This window comes from Marmota marmota, unplaced genomic scaffold (assembly GCF_001458135.2).
Source record: "Marmota marmota marmota unplaced genomic scaffold, marMar, whole genome shotgun sequence".
Taxonomy (NCBI): Eukaryota; Metazoa; Chordata; class Mammalia; order Rodentia; family Sciuridae; genus Marmota; species Marmota marmota.
The window spans coordinates 46235-64704 of record NW_025999945.1 but is presented as its reverse complement, the minus strand read 5'-3'; the positions used below and the strand labels follow the sequence as shown (position 1 = coordinate 64704).

The following is an 18470-nucleotide window of genomic DNA, read 5'->3' as shown; positions in this document are numbered from 1 at the left end:
TAAAGGTATCCTGTACCTCTTTGGGATATTTAATTTTACTGAGCCAATTTCTTCATTTTGAATGAAGATAAAATATTTGTTGCCATTGCTCCAACTACTCAAATCACTATCATAACTACTACTACTACAAAGTGACACAGTTTCTCAAGCACAAACTATGCACCAATCACCTTGACAGACACTTGTAATGCTTCTTATGAAATGTTATTTAATCTTTAACAATTTCATGGGAACAGTATTATTTTTCCCATTTTTAAAATGAGAACATGGATGCTTAGCAAAGTTAAATGTTTTGACTATTACAATGAAGAGCAAATGGCAGAGATTGGATTCAAATCCATCTACTCCACCTGAACCTCATATTCATAATCACCCCACCATTGAGCTGAGTAGAGATGACTTAAGTGCAATAAACTATGAATGTGTTAACATGAATTTCCATTGCTTTAGTTTCATTTCTTTTTATTTATGTAAATGAAGTGAGTTCTGCCTCTGAGCCCCCCACTTGCCTGAAGAATGAAAAATCCAATCTTAGGATATTCTTTCTTTGTTTGGTGGATGGAACAAACTGATCTTCTCCTTCAGGCTGTACACAGGAATAGGGGCTACAGAAACATCTGAAAGAACATATAGACATCAGTGTTGGCTGCCAGTGTGTAGATAATTCCTGGTCTGAGTCCACAAGGCCCATTTGCAGTTGGTGACATCATGCCTTCCATACTCCACTTAGTCACCTGGGTGTTTTCTGCAGCACAATGTTGGAAGTGGCACTCAGGGCATGGTCCCAGGTCTTGTGTCAAATCTGCAGAAATGGGACTATGCCTCATGCCCCAGGGACACATGGGAATGGGACCATGTCCCATGAGGGGCAACCACATAAGTATCTTGTCTCTAGAAAGGCTCCCCTTCCTCCCACCCTCACACTTTGAACACTCTTTCTCACTGCATTAATTCTTTCCCTGAGCAAAATTTCTACATCAAAACCCCAAAGACAGGTGGGAATAGAATGTTATTTCTTATTCTGTGATGAATATTGGTTTTTAAGCTAATTATCCTCCCATATGTACTCAGAATCCAGCATACAAATTATAGAGTCTTACTATCATAATATCAAATTTAAAAATTTTTTAAATCAAGGAAGTTTTTTAATATATAAACTATCTAAGCCTCTGAAAATTGATATATCTTTATTTTTTATTAAATTTATTTATTTTATGATTTTATTTGATATTGTTACTATGGTATTTTTAAATCACATTTTAAATTAATAATTGCTTGTTTGTGAGAAAACTTGCCTTATTTTTTATTCATATTACAACCAACCATCTTTTTGGATTCTCATTCCTTCCCCCCAATACTTCTGAAATAATTGACTCTCTTATGTTTTATAAATATATGATTATATTTACAAATGATGGAAATTTTGCTCTTTTCTTTATGGCATTCATAATTCCTATATTTGAATTTTTATCTTTTGATAGGGTCCAGGAGCCCCTATACATTGTTGAAGAGATCCAATGACAACATGAGTTTCTTATTGTGACATGGGAACATTTTCAATATTTCACAATTGAAAATACTGCTTGTTCTAGTTTCTGATAGATACCTTGTAATTTTTATCATGACTGTGTATTGAAATTTATCAGATGATTTATGGCATTTCCTTTAGTCTGTTCACAGTGTGTAAGGGGTGAGGTGAGCCATTTCTTGTTTCTGCTGATGAACATCTGGAGTGTACAGCTGAGATTGACAGGTTCCAAGTGCCTCATATTTTAAACCTGGAGAAATACCCCAAGCATCCACTTCTTGACATGAAAGAAAGGGACTATGCAGTAGAATTGGTTTAATAATTCTATTTCTTTGGTCAGCATAAGGATTGAAAAGGGAAAGGAAGGTGACCCACTTTGGGTAGCACCTGTGCTCTCACAGTGGAAATTATCCTTTCCCTTCCAGGACACCTAAGGCAGGTACAGGAGATCATTCCTTGTTCTAAAAGTATTGAAGTGCTAAACCAACAGAGAGCCTTATTTTGCTGAGTCATGGGGAAAAAAAGAAAAGAGGAAGGATACAATTGTGAACAGGAGTGTTCTGGGGAAACTTGAGTGGTTTCTCCAGGGCTGTGTGAATGCCTTTGTCACAGAAAGCTATCTGTGGTTTAAACTCTGTTCATGAGCAGGTTGCTCCCTAAAGCACAGGGGCACCAGCAACAAGACCTCTGGACTGAAGTGTCCACTGACAGGGTAGTGGTCATAGAGCAGGAGACTTTCAGAGTCCGTTTCCTGAGAGGAGCTGTCATTGTAAGCAGCCATTCCAGAAACTTGAGAACCAGTCAGTGTAGGCTGAGAGCAGCTGTGACCCCACTGATACGTGGCTGCTCATGGGAGCAGGGAACGTGCACCTTTGACATCAATGTTCTCTCTACTCTCCACCTTTCTAAAGATTCAAGAGAGGAAGCTGCTACCCACCCTTGACATCAAGAAGCAACAGCATCAAACCTAGCTATCGATAACTCCATGGCCCTGGTGGTGAAGAATCAGACGTTGACGAGAGAGAGAGAGAGAGAGAGAGAGAGAGAGAGAGAGATCTTAATGACAAAACCAGGAGACAAAAATAATTTGTGTTTTAAATCAACCCTAGAATCATTTCAAGGATCTGTGAAGAACATTTCCAAAGAATTTGAGACCATGTACTAGTTTGGAGAACAGGATGCACTCCAAGCTTTAAGCTAGTGTATATCTAAATTGACGTTTTAAATAAAATTTGTTACATATTAAGTCAATGAATTATTTTGATTTTTGTTTTGGTGTTGAACTATCCTTGCATTCCTGGGATATCTCCTACTTGCTCTGATGGCTGATACTCTTATCACAGTTACTATGTGCAGAGGCTATACTTGTGTTCATCTATGTAATCTTCATTATCTCTGATCTATAGATGCTATTATTTTCCCCAATGAAAAATAAGAAAATTTGAGGCACATTGAGGTTAAATTGATTTTTTCAAGATCATACAGTCAATCCATGGGCTTATAAAGACAGAAAGTCAGATTCCAAAGACTATGCTATTAATTATCAGTACACTTCTGGACTTAAATAACTATTTTTTAAAATTGTGTTTGTTTGCATTTGTGCTAATATATTATTATTGTCTAAGAGTATACTTTTTTTTTGTCAGATCTTTATTCATTATGATTTAAATGTTTAGCTAAGCCATTTATATGAGAGAGGATTATCTTTCTCTGAAGATTTGGTAACACCTTAAAACCTTTTTTTTTTTTTTAAATAGGAATAGTGGATAACTTTTTACTTCTCTTTCTTTGTGATTTATGTGTCATTCTAACACTTCTCGGGCCAATTCTAAATTGCTTACTAACATCTATTTTTCTAGTTTGCAATCATGTTGCTATGAAAATACATTGCTATAAAAAATTTGTACATAGTATATATTTTTAATGTCAATACTGTCCATATTGTCATATTCTTTTCTTTTCCTTCCTGATTTATTTCTTATACTTTTCCATCAATCATTGCAACAATAAATCGGTATCACATACATTTTTGGTTGTTGCTCTGAATCTTCCATTTTGCTGGGCTTTGGCTGATCTCAGCTGAGCTTGCCAGGACTCAGCACAATGGGCTGGACCCAGGGCTTTCAGGTGAGTTCATGTCTATTCTGCATCATGTAATTATCCTGATATTAATGGCTTCCAGGGACATATTCTTCCCATGGTTGGGAAAGAAACACAAGAGGCCACATTAACTTACAAGCACACTTGAGGCTACTGTTCCCTTCCTATCTACTCAGAGTCACAGGGCCAAACCAAATATCAAAGGGGCTAGGTTGTTTACTCCACATACTCCAGTGAGAGCCTCTACAAAGTACTTTAGCAAAGAGCTTGGATTTATAATTCTATTCTAAGAAGGAAGTTAAAATTGGAAACAATCATCCAAACTACCACAGTCATCTTTGCCAAGTTTATGGGTATTTTTTTTTGCATTTTATTTCATTATTTCATTTTATTTCATTACTAGCTCTATTGTTTTTTCTTTTCTTTATTTCTTTATTTTAATTTATGTATGACAGCAGAATGCATTACAATTCTTATTACACATATAGAGCATAACTTTTCATATTTCTGGTTGTATACAAAGTATATTCACACCAATTGTGTCTTCATACATGTACTTTGGATAATAATGATCATCACGTTCCACCAGCCTTTCTGACCCCATGCCCCCTCCCTTCCCCTCCAACCCCTAGTTTTTTTTCTTCTTATTGTTCATTAATTTAATTTAAATTTATCTTTAATTATATATTTTTAAACATACAGTTGCCCCTTAGTATCTATAGGAGATTGATTCCTGGTCCCTACAGGTATCAAAATCTGCAGATACTTCTATGTATATATATATAGTATTTGCATACAATTTATGCATATCCTACTGTGTACTTTAAATCCTCTCTATATTACTTATAATACTTAAGCCTATGTAAATAGTTGATTTACTGTATTGTTTAGGGAACAATGATAAAAAAATTTTTGTATATGTTTAGACAGACATTATATATATATCTGTGATTGGTTGAATCTGCAGATGCAGATGGATAGTGAGAGTGGCTGTTTATTATCTATTGTATGAAGTCCATAGTCCTTGGAGGACTATTTCTGGGGCTTGCTGTTTCTGTCGACTCTCATTCTGCTTATTTCCAACTTATTTGAGATTTTTTACAAGGTGAATTTAAATTCACCTCATCTCCATTTAAGAAAGCCCTGTGGTATCTGGGTTGATGGTAAGGTTCTCCATTGCCTGTATGTCTCCACTGCACTAGGTGTGACAAGCTGGGACACGTAAAGCACAGTTTTTCATCTAGGAATAAATACAAAATCCAGTAATAATAATAAAGAATTTTAATAGTAATAAGTTCACTAATTCCTGGTGCCTGGCAGGCTCTCTGTAACAAGGAGAGCTACTGAATGGGGTACGGTGACTTGAGTATACATGAGCTGTCGGCCCTTAAGAAGCCAAAATGCCAATCATAATACAGAATTTAAGGTAAATGACCTGACCTTGCTCCCCACCAGGAAAAAAGCAAACTTCTCGAGTTATTTGGTCAAAGTATTTCAAAGTATTAGTGTGAGTTTGGGTGAAGGCAGGCATCAAAGGTCACATTAGGTACTTGGTCATTTGATCAGAGTCCAGCAATAAGCAGTGGATGCTTCCAGACAGCGTGGCCTGTAACAGCCACAGCCTAATCTGGCACACGCTCCTGCTCCAGGTCTCTGCTTCTTTCCTTGCTCTCTTGCTGGGTGCTTCCTATGTGCCCAGCCCTGGGCTGTACCATGGGGACAAGGAATTGAACTGGACACAGTTCCTGCCCAAGAACAGTAACAACACAGGTGAAGTGGACACAGAAGTTAGCTCTAGTCAGAGAAAAGCCAAGAGTGCTGCTCTGAAGACACAGTGCTACAATTTGCAATTGTTCCATCAATTTTTCTTGAGCACTGGCAGTTTGTAAACACTGTCCTAGGTGGACATGCATCAGCTGTGAGCAAGATGTCAGCTCATGAAACTCTCATTCTAAAGGGGTGAGGTGGTCAATAAGCAGGTAATCAAATAAACAACAAAAATTCACACAGAGAAGCAGAAAATTAGAGCAGAGAATCATTATTTATCAACATGCGTACTTAAAATTTAATGGTTAGGAAAGACCTTTCTCCCAAGACAATATTTAAGATGAAATCTGAATGACAGCAAATGACAATGCAAAGACAGAGGCAAGTGTCTGGGCAGAGAGGCCAGTTGGTGCAAATCCTCACATTCAGCTTTGAATTTAAGTTGTCTGCAAATATGTCTTCCCCTTGTCCTAGCTCTGTGTCATGTCCCAAGAAGATATTTGACAAATTTCCTGGATGATGAGGGAAAAGTGAGTTTACCCAGGGTTATAGGTCTTTCATGTCTCCACCCTGGCCCTGCAATAAATGAAACCCAAATGAAGGGATGAGAACAATGGATACAGAGATGCATGCTAGTGTGTGCATGTGTGCGTGTGCATGAACACATGTGTTTGTCTGGTATAACATCTGTGCATGTTTGTTTTGGAAATAAGTATCTAGATGGAACTGTGCTGAGAGCTTGTGACTCTATAGGATCAGAGTGACTGAGCTGTACAAATGGATGTGTGGGTGGGACAGGTGAAGGAGGAGTTGGTTTACTATAGAGACACTGCCTAGAACTGTTCTGGAGACCCCACCAGCAGCCCAGGAGAACTACCTAGTTATAGCAGCTCCAAGAATGGTTGTTTATTAGAATTTAATTTTATTTTCATTTATTCATTAATTTTTTGCAGGGCTATGGGTGGCATCCAGGGCCTCATATATGCAAGGCAAGTGTTGTAGTGCTAAACTACATCTCCAGCCCAGGATAGTTGTTTATTAATCTGGGGTTGAAGGCCAGGCCAGTGTGGTTCTTGGTTACCAGCCTAATTGGGCCTGACATTGTTGCGGCAGCTGCCAGAAGCCTGAGCTGGAGGGCTCCCTTCCCTGCATTGCCTCTGTGCCGGGTAAGTCATTTCTGGAGGAAAGAGGTGGAGACCTGGGCCTACAGTCTGGCTTCATGGCTTGAACCTGGTGAGGACTGAGTAGAAGTTTTAGAAGGGTAAATAGGCCCACCTGGGCTTCTGACTCTATGATCCAAGGCATCTGTGTCTTTCTTGGATCCACTTGACCATCTGCAAGCTAAAGGTGGTCTTTTCCAAAGGAAGTGATGAGTGGGGTGTGAGTGCACCAGTACCATATAGAAACCTTGACTGTGGACTCCAGGACCAACAGGAAAGGAAGGAAGGAAGGAAGGAAGGGAAGAAGGGAGGGAGGGAGGGAGGGAGGGGAAAGATGTCAAAGGATTGATCACGGGAGTTCCCTTCCAACCAGACCTCTCTCCAACTGGTCCTGGAGAAAGGGAAGGTGAAGGGCCCTGACAGGCCAGGGGAGGCAAGCACAGGTAGCAGCATATGCTGACTCAACAAAATGAGATGATTTTTTTTCCCTTGACTTTCTCCACTCTGAGGTAAGGACCATGTTCCTGTTTCCATTACTCCCTGTCTTTCTCCTGAGTGTGGTGACAGTGGCCTCAGAAACAAAAACATGTGAGGATGCCCAGAAGACCTGCTCTGTGATTACCTGTGGGATCCCTGTCACCAACGGCACTCCAGGCAGAGATGGGCGAGATGGACTCAAGGGAGAAAAGGGAGAGCCAGGTACATGACGGGCTGCTCTGTCTTCCTGAATGTCGCCAGCAGGGGACTGTTCCACATGAGGGATATAGCAGAGACCTGGGGAGGCTCAGCTTTTATTATGGTGGATATTAGTGCACCTGAGTAGTCCTTATAACACATCACTGCCTTCCGAACAAAGGTGCTCTCTGGCTCTCCAAGATCCCACACTTCCATAGAAATTGGGAGTGTGATATTGCCTTCAGGACAGCCTTCTTGCACTGGGATGCAGAAGCACTTTCTTCTCTGAGTCACTACTAGTTCCCTGGGGTCAGTGTGAATCAAGTGTTGAGCTCTTAGAGAGGGAAAATGAGTAATGATCATGGGTCATTGTTCCTTGCTTCGTAACAGGTCAAGGGCTCAGAGGTTTGCAGGGCCCTCCAGGGAAACTGGGGCCTCCAGGAAATACAGGGGCGCCTGGGGCTCCAGGACCAAGAGGCCAAAAAGGAGATCGTGGAGATAGTTCGGGTAAGGAGCACACCCCAGTAAGATCTGGGAATTAATAAATAAAAAAAAAAGAAATTTGTGTATTTAAAACAAAAATAAATAAATAAATAAATAAAAACAAAAGTTATATTTCAACCCCCCCAAAATTATTATAACATCACCATAAGCAAAAGGTGAAGAAAAGAATCCAGGATTATAGTCACAAGTTGCTAAGGGTGACTAAGTCTATTAGTCAACTTTTCTCACTGTGAGAAAATCAACCTAAAGTAGAAAAGACTAATTTGGCCCATGGTTTTAGAGGAGTCCATCTGTGCTCTCAGGCTCCACTGTTTCTGGGTCTGTGAGGAAGTAGAATATCACGGCAGAAGGATGTAGTGAAACAAAGCTGCTCACCTCATGGCAGCCAGAAGCAAAAGGAGAGGTAGGGAGGAGTGGGGACAAGATATGTCCTCAAGGACAAAGCCCCCAGTGACCTACTTCCTCCTAAAGTGTCCACTATCCCCCAATAATGCCACCAGCTGGGGACACTCCAGATCCAAACGATAACATCAAGATATAACTGGGAAGACAGAAATACAGTTAATTTTTTTTTGCTTCATTTTGATTTCTTGTTTTTTTGCAACAAGCTTACATTTAAGTAAGCCAAAAAAAAAATCCTTTTCCAAAATATTCTGTTCTCCAATTTCAGGTCTTCTTACTAAGTACCCTTGTCTCTATTGCTTTGCAGCTGCTGAGACTAAACTGGCTAACTTAGAGAGAGAGATAAGGAACCTGAAATCAGAATTGGACCGCATCAAAAAGTGTAAGTCTTTTCTCTGCCCCCAACATGTACTTGACCCTCACTTTTTTCTTCAGCATGAACTAGATTTGGAGGGAGAGTGGAAGAGAAAGAACTAACACTTAGGAATACTCAATACATACCAGGGTCTGTGCTGGGTTGTCATTTTCCTGTAATAGGGTTTCATTCAATCCCCTCACCAATGTTAGTTGTGGTTGTTATATGTGTTTTGTCTGCAGATGAGGAAAAAGAATTTCAGGAAGCATAGGGAACTTATTCCACATCACACTGCCAGCAAGGGGCAGAGGAAGAAGTGAAGAGGGATCTGTTGTCTCCAAAGTCTTTGCTCCTTTCTTGACATCCACTGTTCCTACATGGTTGTTGGTACCTGATCCTGTCAGTGAGGCCCAAGCATGTCTTCTCTGTCCACCAAGTGCCAGGGTAGTTTTTAACCAATGTAGGTCTCAAGGATGGGATCTGGCTGTCTGCCAGAGGTTATGTCCCTTCCATGACTCTACAGCTGGGAAATGGCCTCCTCATAGTCTCTGTCAGAGGGCATTCGCTTGGGCATGGTACTATTTTTTAGAGTCCAGTTCCCAGAGAAGGGCTTTTTCACCTACTGTCCTGAGCTGGGCTCCAGTCAGCCTCATCTACTCTTTGTGATTTCAGTGCAAGCCTTCTCTTTGGGCAAAAAGTCTGGAAAGAAGTTCTACGTGACCAATGGTGAAAATATGCCTTTTTCCAAAGCGAAGGCTTGGTGCACAGAGCTCCAGGCCACTGTGGCTGCCCCCAAGAATGCTGAGGAGAACAAGAACATCCAACAGGTGGCCAGAGACAATGCCTTCCTGGGTATCACAGATGAGGTTACAGAAGGCCAGTTTATGTATGTGACAGGAGGGAGGCTAACCTACAGCAACTGGAAGGCGAGTGAGCCTAATAACTATGGCTCAGGGGAGGACTGTGTGATTCTCTTGAAGGATGGACTCTGGAATGATGTTTCCTGCTCGTCCTCCCACCTGGTTGTCTGTGAGTTCCCAGCCTAAAGCACCTCATTTCTCTGGCCCTTCCTTGTCTCCCTGCTGAGCTCTATGCTGCTTCAAAAGAGAATTCAGTGCTGGTTTCCCATGGCTAGAATTAAGTCATTCCTGTTTGGAGAAGGAGCTAGAGTGAAGGAGGCATATTTAATCGTGGGATGGGGAAATGGCAGAAGCTAACTATGGGGCACAAGGATCTGGTCCAGCCCAGGGACATTGTCTTATCAGAACAGTACTGAAGTAGATTCAGCCATTGAAAGGGCCAAATAAACTCTCTTCTTTTACAGTGAGGACACTCAACCTGCCAGAGGGACCCGTGGAGTGCCATACCTGTGTTAGAATAGATAGTAGATCTCAGGGACAAAGACATCCAATTCCTTCTTTCCAATAATTGCACTCCTTGGTGCCAATTCTCCTTTCCTAAACCCTTCCCCAGGGCCAGCCTAGCACTCTCCATGCTATGGATATTGTCTCTTGGTTTCATGAGTCACCCCCGGGCACCTTCCACTTTCTGACTGTAATATCTGGCAATATCCATATGAGTGACAAGTATTAGTCCTGAGAATCCCCTTACCCCACTCAACTTCCTGTGGCTTTTCTTTAGCCACTAGAGTGAACTTGAGGGCAAAGAACATCTTTTCCTTCCTGCATAATTTTAAGGGGATGATTCAGCATCATGGTACATACCAGCAGCATGGGAGGAGACAATTGCAGGGTGTGCCCTTCTCACAGACATTGTTAGTCTCTGTTCCCACTGTACCTTCCTTTCATGGTAACATTCTATCTCCATTGTGGGTCAGTGTCCCATTATTTGTATACACAAGAGGACAAACTCTCCCCAAGTGAGTTCTACACCCTAAGGGTCCAATTCTGCAGGACCAGCCAATCAGCAAATGCAATCTCCTCTGAGCAGCATTCTGCTGTGGTTTTGGCTCATGATTCTGCTTAACCATGGAGGTTTTTCAACTACCTCAGGGTGAGGAGATCTGAGATTTCAAAGCATCTATGCAGCAAACCAGGAGAAGAGGATGAATTGCAACTCCAGCTGCATGCCCATCACAAAATGAGATTGGAAAATAATTCATAAATGGAACAAGGGCCACTTTCACTTAGTGAAAAGTTTTTGGTAACCTTTGTTTTCTGCTTTATTTCTCTTTGTATCTGAACTACCAAGAGAAGCACTCGGTGGCTAATAACTCTAGACTAATATTTGTTAAATGAATATATCAAAGAATTACAAATGAACAAATGGATCGGCTACCGAGAAGTGACTGTCAGGCCATACTTCTTCCTGCCAGGAGGTGGGGGTGGGGGACCTTCTGTAGAACTGTTCAGGCAGGCGTGGGAGTTGGATTGGGACATGCTGAAGGTACTGGGGCCAGCAGGGTAAAAGTGATAGGACTTTTGTCCTTGGCCTCTAGCACACCTAGATTGTCACATTACCAAATTTTCTTTAGCTACTGTGATTGGCAGTAATGAAAACATTTTTGTGAAATACAGCAGAACAATTCACTACTTTTAATTGGAATCCAGGCTACTTACCAATGGCATTGGAAACTGCTTAAAACTTAGAGGCACCTATGAAACCATGTATTAAGGAAAATAGAAAAAGGAAAGACTAGAGACTTTTTAGAAAATGAAAAATATATATGTATGATGACCCAGAATGACTGTAACCAGAACATAAGTTTCACCTAAATTTTCTCACAGCTACAACAGCTAAATTTTCTCACAGCTACAATAGGTAACTCTTACATAATTCTTTCTTATTTATGGTAAGGGTGAGGGGTTGTTATGGTATACCCAAGACGAATGTCCCTTTTGTTATACCGTGCATAAAGGACAGTCGCTACGCTATAAAAATGCAGAAGATGCAGTTTTGTCAGCTGCAGGGATGGTTTCCCAACAGGTGAGGGTCACTGGCTCAGTTCTTGAAATGCAATAAAAACTTTTAGGACAAGCTCAAGCTCTTCTGTTGTCCTCTCAGTCAGTTTCTGTTTATTTTGTCTCCCAGCCCCCTTCCTCCTGCATCCCTCCATTACTAGAGCTTCACATTCCTGCCCCAAGAGTTCTCTCTGCCACAGGGACCCATCCTCCTTCTCTCCTGCCCTATCCCTGGTCACTTAGAGAGTCCCTGCTGGTTCTCTCAGCCCACCCTGCAGGGCATGCAGTTTTCCCAAATGGATAGAGCTTGTTCTTCCCCTGATCCAGCACTTGATGGTCCTTTCAGAGCTCCTCTCTCTATATGTCTATCCCCTTCCCACCACCATTTTGACCTCAACCTAGAACTATCTCTCTTTCTCTGTATTCACTTTCCAATGGACCCCTATCAGGTAGCTTTGGAGAAGGTAAGTTCATCTTAAAATATGGAATTCTTGTAAGAGTCCAAAGATAGAAATTACAGTTCACCCAGGCCTCCCAGCATACCTAGAACAAGAAAGAAATGATGGGTTCAAGGTGTCCCTCCAGTCTCTTTTTCCCTCTCCTCCAAAGGCTGAAGGCAGATGGTTCTTTACTAAAGGATGTACAATGATTGACATCTCTTACATACCATTTTAGTCAGCTTTTGCATTGCTGTGGATAAAATTGCCACTTGAGGAGGAAGTTTATTTTGGCTCATGGTTTTAGAGGCCTGTGGCTGGTCAACTCCATGGCTCTGGGCTGGAGGTAAGGCACATCATTATGGCAGAAGGCATGGTGGAGGAAAGCAGCTGAGGACATGGTGACCAGGACACACACACACACACACATGCACACACACACACACATACACACACACACAGAATACTCTGCTCACCAGGGGAAAAAACAAACAAACCCCAAAGATACACCCGAAGTGACCTACTTCTCTAAACTACTTGCCTACAGTTATCATTGTAATCCATATTAATGAATAAATCCACTGATTAGATCATACCTCTCATAATCTGATCATTGCACCTCTGAAAATTCTTAAGTTGTCTCACACATGAGCTTTTGGGGAACACTTCATTCTACACCATAACACATACCAACGAAGCTGGACACTCCAAGAACAGATATTAAGAGACCACAGGCAGCATGTTCTCCTTGAGAATGTAGGAATGGAGATGACTGAGAGGAATCTTTTGAGCCTCATTGTTCTAAAGGAATAGGCGTCTCTGCTACCCATTTTCCATGCTGGAAATGTTTTTGGAACAGGGAGCTGGCAGACACCTCTGAGCTTCGGTCTTTCTTTGCTGCTCTTTGCACAGAGTGAAAACCTGGTGGTCACGCTGCAGAGCATTCTTGGAAAGGAAGTCAGTGTTCAGAAGTCTATGAAGCCTAGACTCTGGCTCTGGAGCCATTCCCAGGGGGAGAAAAAGGCACAGGTCACTGTGTACCATATTAGGGTTGAAGAAGAGATGGTTTCGTAGGTGGAAAGTTCTAAGTTTGGAAGCAAGAGACTGTCGATTGAAGTTAACTCCCTATCGATGCGATGCACTGAATGGTATGTTGACTTTCTGGGCCACAGTTTCCCAGGCTTTACCTCAGTCTCTAAAGGGTTCTGTCTTCAAAAGCTATAGGAACCAGTGGTCACATATAGATGCAGACTGCAGGATCATTTCAGGAATAGAGTTGCAGGATCTGAAATCTGCTTTCAGTTTTTATTGCCTAAGCTAATTGTGGGGTAAATACCAGCTATTTCTGAAGTCTATAGAAAACCAATCTGGGTGAGTGATATTGGCCAAATTATATTGTTATATTTTGTAACATGTGCATGCACAGATATGTAACAAATAATCCCATCAGAATGTATAACTAGAATGCACCAATAAAAAATGTGGGGGAAAAAAAGAAAAGAAAAGAAAACCACTCTGGGTAAGTTGGAAGGGCAAATACAAATCGTCCATAAGTTGGAGACTTTGGGCTTAAATTGTGTCTGTGAGTCCATGTTCTTCTGTGGAAGCTGAAACATGACCAGTATGACCATAATTACCAAAGCTTGTAACATTCAAGGCCCAGATTCCATCCCAGGTTCCAGATCCTGGAATTTCAGGGACTTGATCCTACAGGACAATCTTCCTTTGAAGTTCTACAACTCTTGCTTCTGACACCTTTGGCCTTGCTCCACCCAGAGATGGGGACTCAGGGTAGCAGCTGACGCCTGCCATTCATGTCTGTCAGATCTCCTTCCCTTCAGGGGTGAGCAAATCTTCTTTCTCTGTGGCTGCCTGAAATTGATCAGTGCCAAGAGTCAGGCCGTGAACTATAACCCGCCTCCCTCCCCTCATATGACATGCTGAGCCTCTGACTTGGGAGGTTGTTTGCTTGTTATTATGTAAATGATCTGTGCTTTGGTAACTGCCAGGAATCAGAGGTTTCTTTTTCTTTTTCTTTTCTTTCTCATTAACCAGGAATAGATCTGATGTTATCAAGTGGCTGGAGATGTCAGGAAGTGGATTTTGTAAAGTGATGTTGTCCTAGTAACCCTGAGTGGCTGATAGATTCCCAGGAAAGCAGAAGGAGCTCAGGACAGGAGGCCATCTGGGAAGGGTGCTTCTGACCCTGGTGACCACCGTGTGGGGAGGGCGCAGAGCCTCTAAGAAGGAAGTGGTGGTTTGTCCAGGCAAACACAATTTTCATGTTTTAAAGAAATAGGGTGCAAGTAGCCCTTTACTAACTAAACAAATGCTTCAGGCTAGCTACTGCCATGCCACAGTCTCACCTGCCTTTTCCTGGCAGGTGAATGATTTATGCCACCTCATGTGGCCCTTCAGCATAGAGACCAGAATTGATTGGAATGCTTGATAAAATTGTAAGATCTAGTTCCATTCTGGACCCAGTGAATTAAAATATCAGAAATATTCATCTTAGTGAAATCCTCAGGTGATCTGGAAGTTTGGCCAGTTTTGGAAATCACTGCCCCAAGAAATACAGTCACCATAGGGACTTTCTGCCTGCCTTTCACTCTCACAGGGTGACTGTTATGGGGAGTCACCCCAGAAAGCACTCTAAGTCTGAATTCAGATCAAAAGAGAGCTTTATTTACCTGGCCAGAAACTGTCACCCACCGCAGAGACTCAAGCTCTCTGGGAGGACAGCAGCTTCCCGGTCCATCCAAAGAGAAAATAAGCGCAAAAACCACAACTTAGTGACTTGCTTATCATCGTGTAAGCTAGCCAATTATAGAAATTAAAACATTAATAAGTGGGACCTGTGGGCTCTAGGCAGGACTGGAATTTTCCAGTCAGCAAGCAAGTGGTAAACAAAAGCAAAAAAAACATTAGCTTTGCAGTTCAGTTGACCACAGTCCTGGGTTCAAGCAGGTGCTAGACAGTCGTATCCTGAATTTGGGCAGGGGTCAGTGGGGTGAGGATCTACTTCTAAGTCATGTAGATCCAAAAGGGCATTCACACCCAGGATGTACTCACCATGACCACTGCTGCATCCTGAGTAGGGTACAATTTGTGGGGTACAAAGTTCAGAAAGACAATTTTTTTTAAAAAAAATAAGAAAACAGCTTTCATTTCAGTTTCTCAGAAACAGTTCTTGTAGTAGTTTTTTATAGGAGACAGCAAAATGGAGTCTTAGGACTGTCTATGACAGTTCTTACTTTATAGTAGTCTTATCTTACTTATCAAAATCTTATATCTGTAATATATATTTTTTACTAATATATAACCTATAACTTACACTCTTATTGATTGTATTTATCAGTTTCACACCACAACAGTGACCAAGTAGCAGATGTCAGGGTTTCTCGATTCCTTGTAGGCCCATCACGAGGCAAATGGTTCTGTTTCATTTAGAGTGTTACACCTTGTTATGGTTGGGATATGATGTATCCCTCCAAAGCTCCTGTGTTAATGCAAGAATATTCAGAGGTGAAGTAATCAGATTATGAGAGTTGTAATCTAATCAGTCCATGCTAATTTGAATAGACTAAGTGGGTGGTAACTCTAAGCAGCTGGGGCATGACTGGAGAAGGTGGGTCACTGGGAGCATGCCCTGCAAGGGTTCATCTTCCCTGTGACCCCTTACTCTTTCTCTTTCTCTCTCTGTTTCCTGGACACCATGAACAACAGAGTAGCACTCTTCTATCATGCCTTTCTGCCATGATGTTCTGCCTCACCTTGGCCCAGAGCAATGGAGTAGGCCAACATGGACTAAACCTCTGAAACCATGATCCAAAACAAACCTTTCCTCCTCTAAGTGTTTCTTGTCAGATATTTTGGCCACAGCAACAAAAACCTAAATAACACAGATCCTGAACAATCTCTCTCAACTAATCAGTGTCCCGCTAGTAAAAAACAACTGTGGACTCCAATTTTTTCCTACACATTTCTAGGTGCCTACTGCCCCCTGTGACTTCAGGGAGTGAGTCTGGGGCTGAAACAGCTCTAGGAGTCTCAAAGTATGGGAGACCCGCCCCTGGGACTCAGACTGGAGACCTGTGTGTTCAAAAGGTTGGGCTGTTTGTACATATTTTTTTTTTTTTGCATGTGTTAATGTGTGTTGAGTGTCTCTATGGAGATCAACAGACCTAATGCTTGAAATTCCCTGCATCCTATTGCTAGGGGTCTCAGCCCTCACCTTCTCCCCAAATCTGGATAGTTCCAGAGACTCTTAGTGCAGAGTACTTGTGTTTGGTCACTTATTCAAGGTCTATAAGTGACCCTAAACTGTGTTGTAGGATGCTGGGGGCTTGACAGAAATTGTTTGTACAGTAGTATAACCTTCTGTGCAGATCTTGGATCACTGCTGCCCTCATCTGAGTCCTTATCTGATCACTGAATCTAAGATGACTCCAACATCAGTTAACAATATAACATTTGTTTTATTTTCTTCTCAGGAGTTATAGATATTGACTATTTTGGCTGATTATTTGTTTGAATAATATCAGATCATTAAGAGTGAGGACTCTTGGGCTGGGGTTGTGGTTCAGTGGCAGAGCGCTTACCTCACACATGTAAGGCACTGAGTTCGATCCTCAGCACCACATAAAAATGAATAAACAAAATAAATATATTGTGTCCATGTATAACTAAAAATATTTTAAAAAGAGTGAGGACTCTTGCAGGGCACACTGCAACTGCAGCAACTTGGGAGACTGAGGCAGAAGGATTATAAGTTCAAGACAAGCCTCAGCAACTTAATGAGAACTAGACTCAAAATAAAAAATAAAAAAAGGACTAGGGAGGTAGCTCAGTGGTAAGCACATCTGGCTTCAATCCCCAGTACTTAAAAAAAAATAGTGAGGACACTGAAACTAGACTGACTGCCTAAATTCAGATCCTGATTCAGATCTTGGCTTCATCACTTTTCAGCTGTGTGACCTTGGGCAAGTTGCATATATTCTCTATGCTTTAGTTTCCTTCTTGACAAAACTGGATAATAATAGTGTCCACCTCAGAGGACTGTTAGGAGTAGATGAGCTGATGTAATCAAAGAAATTAGGCATCACTGACTCCAGATAATGTCATGCAAGCATCAGCCCCTGATGTTGTGATTATTACAAGACTATGTTTTTCATTTTTGCAATCCCAGTTCCTAGAAAAGGGTGGGGAACCACACACTCAATTAATAACTGTTGAACCAATAAATGAATGAAGGAATCTGAGTTCTCCCCCAAAACGTGCAACTCAAGTCTTTTCTCCAGAGCTTAACTCAGCTCCAAGCTGCATCCAAGGAATAAGCAGCAAAACTCATTTAGAAGGAGAGCTATGGGCACAACCTCCTTTCCCAGGTTATAGGGGATCCTCAGAGAAGCCTGTGCAGCAGGTGCTGTGGTTTCATGCTGCCCTCTGCTGGGAGGGCAGAGTTGGCAAACCCAGAGAGACTTACATGTGGGACCAAGTGCTGTGATCCCATGAGCACCTGTCTGCAATTTGGAATGCTTTCCTTCTCTCCACTTCTGTCCTGGTTGCTACAGTCACTCGAATTGTGCACCTACTTTGCAGAGCCAGATCCAGATGCAGGTTCCTACTGGGTGACCACAAGTCTCCAGCATGCTGGACCCTAACAGTCCTCACTGTTCAAGAAGTCCAAGTTACTAGTGGAATTCATTGCTCCTCACCCACATGTCTGCCTCCTTTCTGAACCTAGAATGTGAATTCCTGTATGCCACCTTCACATTCCTCCCTCTGCACCCTCTCCAGTCAGGGATGACTTCTGAATCCCCTCAAGATAGAACTTTGCTTCTGCTCTTGCCTGGGACCATGGGGACTGGGTTGGTGGCCTTGCTCCTGGGCTTCCTCTGTGGACTTTCTGGGTATCTCTCTGAAGTGAAGTCCCCTCTTTTTTTTTCTTTTCTCAGCATCAGCAAGGAAAGAATCTGGACTTTTCTCTGAATCAGATTCTCTCTGAGAACACTATATTCTCTCAAAATTTCAGAGGGGCTCATCCTGGGGACCTGTCACTAAGGACACTTTAGGGACTGTGCCTGGACCCATCAGGCTGCCAGCAGAGGGTGCTGTGCACAGATGGTGGACATCTCCTGCATGTCCCCAAAGGAGATGGCATTGTTATTGGCATTGTTATTCCACCAGCTGTAATTCTGTTTCTGGTTATGGAGCTTCCTAGAAGATGAACTAGTGGAAGCAAGATTCATAAAGAGAATATTTTGCTCACTGATAAAATTCAGGGGCATATTCCTTCTTGGGGTCCATCCAGTCCTGCAAGGCAATGCTGTCTTTTGCCAAGTATGGCAAACATTAGCACACATAATGCACACAGCTAACTAGTTACTCCCTACCCTGCCTGGTTTAAGACCTTGAAAGCCATTTAACCCTACAGTCATGGCCAAGGGATTTCAGATGGTGGGTAGAAAAGAACTCATGGTCAAACCCTGCCCAGTGCCCCGGAAATGTCCAGCTTCCTGTCCCTGTAATAACCTATGACTGTGGCAATCACAAAATTACAAACTGATGTGGTATGCCGAGGTGCACATGAGACCCTGTTCCTTAGTGGGAACATCTTCT

At 42.1% G+C, this 18470-nt stretch overlaps 1 protein-coding gene and 1 long non-coding RNA gene across 4 annotated transcripts; one reads left to right on the top strand and one right to left on the bottom strand.

Annotated features, from left to right (window-relative positions):
- Positions 1 to 248: 248 nt before the first annotated feature.
- LOC125616416 lies at positions 249 to 1808 on the bottom strand. The gene is made up of 2 exons (XR_007347044.1): positions 1607 to 1808; positions 249 to 617 (listed from the first exon to the last, which is right to left on the bottom strand). It is a non-coding gene; the product is annotated as an uncharacterized LOC125616416 (long non-coding RNA).
- Positions 1809 to 6409: 4601 nt separating this feature from the next.
- Positions 6410 to 11494, top strand: LOC107154433 (mannose-binding protein A-like). Of its 3 annotated transcripts, none has more exons than XM_015500047.2 (5): positions 6410 to 6561; positions 7065 to 7254; positions 7621 to 7737; positions 8444 to 8518; positions 9164 to 11494. In XM_015500047.2, exons 2-5 carry the CDS (start codon positions 7074 to 7076, stop codon positions 9535 to 9537), a joined length of 747 nt encoding a protein of 248 aa, XP_015355533.1. In that variant the 5' UTR covers positions 6410 to 6561; positions 7065 to 7073; the 3' UTR covers positions 9538 to 11494. The 3 variants fall into 3 exon arrangements, with proteins under 3 accessions (XP_015355533.1, XP_015355534.1, XP_015355535.1); XM_015500048.2 differs by having other exon boundaries at positions 6438 to 6561; positions 7070 to 7254; XM_015500049.2 differs by having other exon boundaries at positions 6493 to 6628.
- The last annotated feature ends 6976 nt before the right edge of the window (positions 11495 to 18470 follow it).

What these genes read in the sequence shown, in the direction of transcription:
- LOC107154433 (XM_015500047.2), top strand. Translation starts at nt 7,074, where the DNA reads ATGTTCCTGTTTCCATTACTCCCTGTCTTTCTCCTGAGTGTGGTGACA. An exon ending in GGGAGAAAAGGGAGAGCCAG is followed by an intron (nt 7,255 to 7,620) that starts GTACATGACGGG and finishes GCTTCGTAACAG; the next exon opens with GTCAAGGGCTCAGAGGTTTG. An exon ending in ATTGGACCGCATCAAAAAGT is followed by an intron (nt 8,519 to 9,163) that starts GTAAGTCTTTTC and finishes TTGTGATTTCAG; the next exon opens with TGCAAGCCTTCTCTTTGGGC.